Raw genomic sequence first — 10,239 nt, 5'->3', positions numbered from 1 at the left:
GCCACTCCCGCCAAACAATATGTTGGATACTAAACCCCCAAATAGTGGGTATTTTGATTTTTCACCCTACTTTATTTTCATATCAGATCACAAATTAAAAAACAAATATACAAACACGATTACATTATTATATATTTACTTGATGACAACAAGTCAATAATATAATTATTGCCCACATTTGGTGAAATTCAAGCGGATCTAATTTTTATTAAATCAACGTACTAACCTTTATTTAAAATACTGTATTATCACCGGGCTATGTATACTTAAAGTTGTTTATAGTATATTTGTGGAAAGTATGTAGACAGTTTAACATATTCGAATTTCTATTTTCTACAAGATACGATTTGATGCGATGGGAGGGGTCTATAAAAGGGCCGAGTAGCTCACAGTTAATTGGCAGAGAGATAACACGCTTCTCTCCAAGCTAGCTGCTCAAAAGTTTTAGCTAAGTGAAGTGTAGATACGTGCACATACATATAAGCAGAACATAAATAAAAAAAGTAAATAGAATGGGTGCCGAAGAAACGGGGCATGATGATTATACACAAGATGGAACTGTTGATCTCAGAGGCAACCCTGTTCGAAAATCTCAGAGAGGAGGATGGACTGCTTGTTCTTTTGTTGTTGGTACGTTAATCCTCTCTCTCTCTCTCTCTCTACATTTCCGGTGTATTTGTTCTTCATCAACTTCCGGCGTTCTATATTACATTATGATTTAACGATGTGTCAGATTATGAACTACTAATAGATAAAATTCCAATTAGTTCAAAATTTAACACGCAAGATTTTATATCAATTGTGGTTGGGCAGTATACATAACTATCACTTGCAAGTTGCATCTATGCACATGGTAGGTATACAATTCAGAAAGTATGGTACAACCTCCATGCAACAATAACTACTGTGTTCTTTTTTTTTTTTTCAATTTAGAATGTTTATATAATATAAGAATATAACTTATTACCCTCATTTATGTTCATGTTACAACTACAATATCATGCAGTCATGTACCAACTAACTTGTGCCCTTTTGTATTTAAATAAAGGATATTATATAGTAGCATTATAGCCAGTTATGCAGAGAAGCCAGAAAATGAACAGGGGAATTACATTTTAAAAATAGTAAATTCATACAAACTTTAATATTGCTACAATTGATACTAATTGACAATGAAAATATTAATGTAACAGTGTACGAGATATTTGAAAGGATGGCCTACTACGGAATATCATCAAATTTGATATTATACTTGACGAGGAAGCTGCACCAGGGCACAGTAACAGCATCAAACAATGTAACAAACTGGGTTGGCACCATCTGGATGACTCCTGTTTTGGGTGCCTATATTGCCGACGCTCATCTCGGCCGCTACTGGACTTTCGTCATCGCCTCCGCCGTCTATCTCTCCGTATGTTCCCTTCCTTCTTACTCATTTTTTGATTTATTTTACTAATATAAGAGTCTGAAAAGGGGTTTATAGGGTCTTTCTCTAATAACTCGGAGTTTTAGAGCAATTGGTTACCTAATATGGTATTAAAGCTCACGCTAAGTTCTACTCTCATCTTGAAAAAAGCGTTCCTCCTCTTATACCCTAAGATTTTAGGAAGACCAGTTCATTATTAACATTAATTTAATTTAAAACCCAAATATTTAACTCGTCATCAGGATGATTCATATTCGATTTCCTAAGTACTTCATCCTCAAATAGGTATTTCTCTAACATTTTAGAGTTTTAAAACGACTAATTTCTTAACATTTATTTAATGAAAAACCCGAATACTCAACTGTCATCTACCTGGTTGTAAGATATCATTTATGACAAATTTAAATTATATGAATTACTAAAATTGGATTATGATGAAGAAGAAGAAATGGTTATTTTTCAACACATGTGGAGTTGAACTTGAACAAATCACAAGTGTGTGGGCAAGAGTGACAAAGACTTGCATGTTAGGTCTTGTACTATACTGCATCTTACTTATTCAACTGTTTGTGTGAGCAAATTAATTAATTTGACATAGTTTATCTAGAAGGTGACCCCAATAGTCTACTCCCAATGGTCATGTCTAGTGCAACTTGTGAGTATGTTATGACAGAGTATTGTTAACAAGATACAGAACTCATTGATATCTGTCGACTATATGCATGTATTTTATGTAATATCGTCTTCCTCCGTTGTCTTTTCTTGGTGTATGAGTCAAGTAGATGAGTCAGGATATGTGCATATCTTATGCAATAGAAAGGCGTGAATTGATGCACAAATTATTGGTGCTCAACCTATAATTTCATATATACTTCACTGCATGTTGTCCCTCTTACAACATTAAACTAATCATTGTTAAACAATTATACTTTACATGGGGAGCTGACAAAACAAGATAGGAACAACTTCAACGACTTATTTATAATAGATCCTTATCTAAAATTTTAAGGATTGAATCAAAATTGACACTCCAACAGAATCCTAATAATTTCCTAAAACCTTAAAATCCACTTTTTCTTCCTTAAATATGAAGAATTTATAACCATTCCTTATTTTATATTCATTAATTAAATATTCATTTCCCTCATTTTTTATCCTCCTTTTCTCTCATCTTTTTCTCTCTCTTCTTTAAAAATTATGAATAGGATTTGAATTTATCATTATTATAATATTAAAAAACTAAAATAAGCATTGTTGTTGGAATTGTCCTACCCTAAAATATTTTAAATTACTAGGATTATTTATTTATATTATTTTTAAGGAATACACAAGCACTCCGTTAGAAATTGCTCTTAAGCAGTAAAAAGTTGATTTAGTTATTGAATTTTTAGCGGGCCTGCGAGATATCGAGAGTTCGCCTTCTGTTAGGAAAAAAAAGAGATTACATTTTAGCTATATATTCATCGTGTTACATTGCTTTACGATTTCGTATCAACAATAAAATTTTCTAACTTAAGTTATTATTCGAAAGTGAACTAGTGTTATAAAATGAAAAAAGTATTGAATATAACACACACATATTTGTTTTGTTGTCTCCAACCAATTGAAATGTTTCCCATTTAATTTAAATTGTTAAAAACAACGCAAACATGTAACATGCCGAATGTATCTGGATGTCCTTTTTTTTCAATTGAAATAAATAGGAAATTAATAGGAAAGCTACGTTTGTCGTTTCACAAATAAGCATGTACCTAACACTTTCACCTTTCTACTTCAAAGTCCTTTGTCAAGTTCTATTTTTAAATGGTTTACATAAATCCATGACTACCCTGTTCAACAAAAGGCTTTTATTCGCTTACGAAGTTGATGGATGTCTGCTTAACGATGTATCTTCTCACATCACATAATTTATTCCCATTTACGAAACATAAATTAACAATTACCTAATGGTTGAAAACTTGAGCATGAAGCTTATATCAGATGTCTTCCGAAACCGTCTCTCTACTCTTATTTTCCGAATCTTGATATTTTTTAAGCTCCTGCTTCCAAATTGGATAAAACATACTAGTATATCTTTATTTTAACTTTCAAATGTGACAGATAAATTTTCTGATTCATTTTGGACATGAACATACAGGGTATGTTTGTATTGACTCTCACAGTCTCCATCCCCGGTTTAAAACCTCCCAAATGTATGGACCCTGACATTTCAAACTGTGAAAAGGCCTCCACATTGCAACTAGCACTGTTTTACGGTGCTTTATATACATTGACTATTGGAACTGGTGGAACCAAGCCCAACATTTCCACCATAGGCGCAGACCAATTCGACGACTTTGATCCCAAAGAAAAGGCCCACAAGCTTTCCTTCTTCAACTGGTGGATGTTCAGCATTTTTCTTGGAACCCTCTTTGCAAACACTGTTCTTGTTTATATTCAAGACAATGTAGGATGGACTCTTGGTTATGGACTTCCTACGCTAGGCCTTGCTATCTCCATCATGATTTTCTTGACTGGTACACGTTTTTATCGTCACAAGGTGCCTGCAGGAAGCCCTTTTACTAGAATGGTTAAGGTTATAGTTGCTGCTTTGAAGAAGTGGCATGTGCCCATTCCAAGTGATCCTAAAGAATTTTATGAACTTGAATTGGAAGTGTACACAAAGAAAGGAAAGTTCAGAATTGATTCCACACCCTCATTGAGGTAAGTATCTCATCGACATCAAAAAAAGGAACATTTTTGGTATGCAATTAATGTGCAACCATAATCAACCGAATGCAACTTGCATTGATCTGGATCAAGTATCGTAAAATTAATTATAATAAAACATCCAAACTAGTATCTGCAAAACTTGAAATTTTGATACGGTTTCTTAAAATTTTGTGCAGGTTCCTCAATAAGGCTTGTGTGAAAACAGGCCCAGCAGATGAATGGACACTAAGCACAGTGACACAAGTAGAGGAAACAAAGCAAATGTTGCGCATGATTCCTATTTTATTTGCTACGATTATTCCAAGCACGATGATAGCTCAAATAAATACGCTCTTTGTGAAGCAAGGCACAACTCTAGACAGGAACATCGGCTCCTTTAAAATTCCTCCAGCAAGCTTAGCAGGATTCGTTACATTGTCCATGCTTGTATGTGTCGTGCTCTATGACAGAGTTTTTGTTAAAATTATACGAAAATGGACAAATAATCCAAGAGGTATAACTATTCTGCAAAGGATGGGGATAGGTATAATCTTCCACATTGTTATCATGACTGTTGCTTCACTTATGGAAAGGTATAGACTTAGTATTGCCAAGGATCATGGTGTAGTCGACAATGGTAAACAAGTTCCATTATCTATATTTATTCTTCTACCACAATTTATCCTTATGGGGACAGCTGATGCATTTTTGGAGGTGGCTAAGATTGAATTTTTTTACGATCAAGCTCCCGAAAGTATGAAGAGTCTTGGAACTTCTTATTCAACAACTAGTTTGGGAATTGGAAGTTTCTTTAGTAGCTTTCTTCTTACGACTGTGTCGAATATAACCAAGAAGAATGAACACAAAGGGTGGATTTTGAATAACCTCAATGCTTCTCACCTGGACTACTACTATGCATTTTTTGCAATACTCAACTTCTTGAATTTTATCTTCTTCTTAGTTGTGAGTAGGTACTATGTATATAAGGCGGAGGTTTCGGATTCAATGGAGGTGCTTGGAGAAGAACTGAGGGAATCCAGAAGATCTGATCAGGATTCAAGTAGAAGATCTAGACAAAGTTAGTAAGGAAAGCTTAGCAAAAGTTAGCAACAATAACATCTACACTTTGTTAAATAGCCTAAAACTTTCTTCACATATGTTGTTTATTAGGAGTGTATTGCGCCTTCAATTCTCTTCCCTTCAGTTGATGCTTCCATGTATTTGATCAAATGACATAAATTTTATACATCTATGTGAAAGATGTAAAGCGTTCACTATATACTTGTTTCAAATTGGTATATGAAGCCACTGGTTTCAAAATTGCAACATCATCTAAACTACACAGTTATTCAAGTCCAGTACTGTACATGAAAAAATGAAGCCTTTCTACATTCTTGTTTATTATACATTTGGGAAAAAAAGAAGAAGCTCTTTACCTCCTCTTTGACAATTGGAATGTCTTTTTCAAGAAAATGTTAGCGGCTTGATCATTTCTATGGCACAAGACTCTTAAAATAGTATTGGGATCCGACCTACCCCATCTTCCGGTTGTTTGTGGGATAGGCAGTTTTTGCCCTGCCCCAACAGCATCTGTCCCGTTAATCTCAGTGAAAACAATGCTAAAATCTTCCACAAGCTGTTCTGTGGACTGTCCCATCAACCCTACCACACCTTCCACTGTCTCTGACTCCTTATCCACTACCTCTTCCGCGATCAATCCTTCACCAACTGTGGAAAAAACTTTCTTTAAGCTATCAAAATCCTCCTCAATCATAGGGTGTTCTTGCCTAGTAAACGCCCGAGAACCTCCTCCGGCTAGCAAAATCATAAGATATGCATCAAAAGTTGCCTTCATCACTTCTTTTATCGCCAATGGTTGGATTCTGTCTGTTACTATTGCCCCTAAAAGTGTAAGATTTTGCTTGAGAACCTTCAAAGCTGGTTTTATACGTGCATTCTCTATGTCATGAACATATACGCTCCCGTAGAAAACAGAATTTGAATCAAGGAATATTAGACGATAGGCTGCAACTTCTGAGACATGTTGTATGGCAGCCTGAATGGCAGTTCGTGTTTCTTCGAAGTAGGAATTGCCAAGCTGGTGACTCCGATTGTTGAAGCGGTTGTTTGCTGAGGGGACTATTTTAGGGGATAAAGTAAGTGTTTTGTCGAACATGTGCAGCTGTGAAAGTAGGTAATGCAAGGTGTTGAGACGAATGTACATGCGTTGTGTTCCACGACTGGTTGAAGGCCGAGAATGGCGTTCTTCATTAGAAACTGTGTTGATTGAATTATCCGTGGGAGTGCAAGAAGGGGCTGTGCAAGAAGGAGCAGCTTTCTTCCACAACATGAAGAACTTCGAGTCTCGGTTGCAGCGTGTGAGAGGAGGCAGAGTGGGAATATAGCTCTGTTTTGATCCTGTTTCAGAAAGACGATCACATATTGAGTTAAGTTAATTATATGCTAAAACATTAATTCTACAATTTGGTAGAATATGACTTAAAAGCTAATTATCCTCAATTGATTTCATGTCAATAATAATTGTTTTAAAAGTAAATCAGTTGCAAGTGAAGACAGAACTTAGAAGTGGCATTTCATACCACAAGATGAAGCAAAAGTAGTGTATTCCTGGAATGCGTGCTGTAAACCCTCTGCTATGTCAATAACCAAGTCCTCAGGCATAGGTATTGGAATTTCAAAGAATTCTTCCAGTGCTATCTTTGCATGTTTCAGTAGCTCTGCTACAGATTGTGAATAAGGCTCATTCTTCGATTTTGGATTCCATGTCTAAAAAATTATATGTTAGTGACCAACTATATGTGCTCCATTTCCAACTTGTGTTGCAAGAACATGAGTTTTACAAATCATTGGTGGCTTTATGTTCAGCAGATGTGTATTACATTTGTTACAAGAAATTTTCAACTCATAATCAATACAAGTACTTACTTCAGTTTCTTTAGCTCTTTGGAGAAGTTCGTTCCCCACTCTCAACCTTTCTTGAACCCAGTGTCTTACAGATTTCATTATGATTGAATCAACTTCATATGGTTCCATTTCTCTAACAATTGTTTTGCCGCCATCTTCACTCTCTACCGAGTCTTCCACCACCATCTGAACTAAAACCTTTTCAAGCTTTCCAGCCCTTTGCAAAACTTCAAGCGTCTCATTTGTAAGTGAGGACGAATCAGATAAGTATTGCCTTAGTAAGGTTCCGTAGCAAGTGTGTAGTGTCACAACTGCAACACCTGCTGGAATTGGGTGCCACTTCTTTAGCACATGACTATAAGTTTCCTTCTCCATGTTTGCCAATTCCTCTGTGGCCTGAGCTATATGAAGAAGAGCTTTGCCAACTTCTTCTACTTCAACCACATTGACATTAACATTTCCGTTATCAAGCATCTGCATATAAGATACACAAAACAATTAACTACTTGAAGCAAAAGGTTTATATACATTTTTTACTTTCTAAAACTTAAACAGTTCATGAACACTGATCAACATTTAGCAATTTGGCATGTCTGCATTACAAACATACATTCTGTTGTCACAAAAAAAAAAACAAGAACTTACGTTTGTGAAAGCATGTCTTAATGATGACCTAATATAAAGATCAACTCTATTCCCACTTAACTCCGAAGATGTATCTTTATCTTGCAAAGTTGAAGTAGAGCCCGGGACATCCTCCTCCAAGATCCTGGAAGCTGAGAACACCAGTGGTAAAATGCTCTCCATCAACCCTATATTTTCCCTACTAAAATTAGCATGGTAATCAAGCAATCTCTTATCACACCATTTTTTCATGGAGCTCAATGCTTGGGCTAACATCTTCACGTATATAGGTTCCCGATCCCCCTTTTTTGCATCATTTGCTACCTCTGCCAACATAGCAAGTGAAGCTCCAAGAAGATCACCCTCCACTTTCCCGGTCTCAATATATTGCTCGAAAAGCACCCAAGTAAAACACAAGTTGTGAATGGACCTATTGATGCCCAATGTCGACCATGTCTTCTTCATAAGTTCAAGAAGCTCGTCAACCTCATCAAGCACACTTGTATTATCCTTCAAGTCAAAAACTGAGTAGAGAAGAGATATGTATAAGTGTATGTTGAGGGGATATCCATCAGCCCAGTGACACACATCAGTTGTTGATCCATCAGGGCTTCTCCATGCTAATGCAACTATAGTATTACATAACGCTTTCATTGGTTCAGAGTTTTTTCCAGTGTCTAGTGGTTTTTCTTCACAAGAATTGATCATTTCACGAAGACGCATTGCAAATTCATTTGTTTTTTCTATTGGGATAGAAGGGTAGTGGAGTAGCCCTACCTCAAGAAGTTTGAGCTGACGCTTTTGCCATACATGGTACTCGACTGGATTGTTGAATTCGGCAGGCTTTAAATGTCGAAGCAGCTCTAGTGGAAGGATTATGGTCTCTGCCCTCCTCCCTACCTGCAAATATGTTATGCACATGATGTAAAGTCAGTAATCAGTTTTTTTTTTTATGTTAAAAAACATTGAAGGAGGCAACTGCAACTCGCGTAAAAAGAAACTTCAACATATTTACAACATTAAAACAAAAGAAAGAAGAAAGAAATCATGGCGGCAATTATTTCAGACACAGAAACAATACAGAACAAGAATTGGAATCAAGATGGCTAATTACATACAAATCAACCAAAAATGATTAGAACACATTCAAATAATGCATTACACACCTATGTTGAATAGGAAACTGTAACTTTTTTATGATTTTTAAACAACAAAAATAATATAAAAGTGTGCATAATATATACTTGGCCAACAAGAGTCCTCATGAGCGTTTTTCTGAGTCTATTATCACTTTGCTCTGTGACCCTCATTTGTTGCCTCATTATCTCTGCAGATGTGAGCGGCCGTTTCTGCCTAGACTGCGCCAAGGATTGAGAAAATACCGGACTCCCCGACCCATCACGTTCCCTGGGTGAACCCCGAGGCGAAGCTGGACTCGAGCCCCACGAGTTAGTCCTTCTAGAAGTTATTGAACGCCTCAACATTTTCAACCCCAAAGCCCTTTTTATCCTGCTTGTGGGTGCCATCCCAACCCCGGATTCCTTCTTGGGGGACCCCTGTCTGGAGAAAATACCATGATGATCATGATTGTCAATAGAAGATGGGTGAAATGAAAGTGTGGTACGTCCTCCAAAACCAGGTGAGGAACGGCATGATGTGAAAAAAATTTCATATGCGGCCATGCAAAGGTCGTCTTGATCGAGGCCTTCGATGTGACTGCCAAAAGGCCATCCAAGGTGGTCAGCGGTAGAAGTCTCCGCCGTGTCATGTAACATGTTGTACGTGGGAGTACAAGTAGATGAAGGGAGGAACAGCTACCTGCAGCCACCTGATAGTGTTATTCTATACTTATGATCAGTGTATTTTATAAATTGTATTGATGAACATTTGACTTGATGGATTATTATGAGAAAAATGAAGAGGAGAAAAGAAGAAATGTAGAGAGAGAAATGAATGAATTTCATGGAGAGAGGAGAGAAATGGAGAAGGACAAGGGACAAAGGAAGGGTGAGCATTGTTTTGCGAAGAAATTGACATACAATGTTGGACATTTTGTTTATGTTGTCTTCTTTGTATTTTCAGAGGTCACTCTATTTTTAGTCAATCACGTTGATATATAGGATTAAACAAAATATTTGAGGAACAAATCTTATGAGAGAACAATTTATAAACTTCATGCTCAGTGTATATGTTATCAGAGAACAAATCTCCGTAAGATGAAATGTGTAGCTACTGTTGATAACCACATATCACAAAAGTCAGCGACTCAGATTTGACTTGTTCCACAACCTCGATGCCACTATTATATCTTCATGGCCTGGCTTTAGCATGATTTTGTCTAGTCCACTTCCTAACATCCTACATTGTTATATACATCCCCGATCTAAACTCATGTTTATCCAGGGCCAGATTCCAGACACAAACACTTTGGTTTCCCATAATGTCCTCCTGTACACAACGACACGGGCAAACGTTCAACCAAAATAAACAGTTTAATATAGGCAATATCACATAAGACACAACGTGAAGCACACCAATTTAAAGCAAATTGAATTAGGGCAACTGTACACACT

At 36.5% G+C, this 10,239-nt stretch overlaps 2 protein-coding genes across 2 annotated transcripts; one reads left to right on the top strand and one right to left on the bottom strand.

Annotated features, from left to right (window-relative positions):
- Positions 1–355: 355 nt before the first annotated feature.
- On the top strand, positions 356–5,396 carry LOC141677533 (protein NRT1/ PTR FAMILY 5.2-like). The gene is made up of 4 exons (XM_074483511.1): positions 356–630; positions 1,194–1,411; positions 3,564–4,129; positions 4,315–5,396. The coding sequence occupies exons 1-4, from the start codon at positions 513–515 to the stop codon at positions 5,198–5,200; spliced, it is 1,788 nt and encodes a 595-aa protein (XP_074339612.1). The 5' UTR covers positions 356–512; the 3' UTR covers positions 5,201–5,396.
- A 49-nt stretch (positions 5,397–5,445) lies between these two features.
- LOC141677532 (protein unc-13 homolog) lies at positions 5,446–9,650 on the bottom strand. The gene is made up of 5 exons (XM_074483510.1): positions 8,911–9,650; positions 7,688–8,566; positions 7,064–7,516; positions 6,718–6,904; positions 5,446–6,535 (listed from the first exon to the last, which is right to left on the bottom strand). Exons 1-5 carry the CDS (start codon positions 9,439–9,441, stop codon positions 5,550–5,552), a joined length of 3,036 nt encoding a protein of 1,011 aa, XP_074339611.1. The 5' UTR covers positions 9,442–9,650; the 3' UTR covers positions 5,446–5,549.
- Positions 9,651–10,239: the final 589 nt, after the last annotated feature.

Source organism: Apium graveolens, chromosome 8, assembly GCF_009905375.1.
Source record: "Apium graveolens cultivar Ventura chromosome 8, ASM990537v1, whole genome shotgun sequence".
NCBI lineage: Eukaryota > Viridiplantae > Streptophyta > Magnoliopsida > Apiales > Apiaceae > Apium > Apium graveolens.
The sequence above is the reverse complement of the archived record's forward strand: the minus strand, read 5'-3'. Positions and strand labels throughout refer to the sequence as shown.

Bases quoted from the DNA above. Each gene is read 5' to 3' on its own strand.
- LOC141677533 (XM_074483511.1), top strand. From the start codon at position 513: ATGGGTGCCGAAGAAACGGGGCATGATGATTATACACAAGATGGAACT. The intron at 631-1,193 runs GTACGTTAATCC...TTAATGTAACAG, and splicing joins TGCTTGTTCTTTTGTTGTTG to TGTACGAGATATTTGAAAGG. The intron at 4,130-4,314 runs GTAAGTATCTCA...AATTTTGTGCAG, and splicing joins GATTCCACACCCTCATTGAG to GTTCCTCAATAAGGCTTGTG.
- LOC141677532 (XM_074483510.1), bottom strand. From the start codon at position 9,441: ATGTTACATGACACGGCGGAGACTTCTACCGCTGACCACCTTGGATGG. The intron at 8,567-8,910 runs GTATATATTATG...ACATATTTGCAG, and splicing joins TGAGGACTCTTGTTGGCCAA to GTAGGGAGGAGGGCAGAGAC. The intron at 7,517-7,687 runs GTAAGTTCTTGT...TCTTATATGCAG, and splicing joins TAAGACATGCTTTCACAAAC to ATGCTTGATAACGGAAATGT.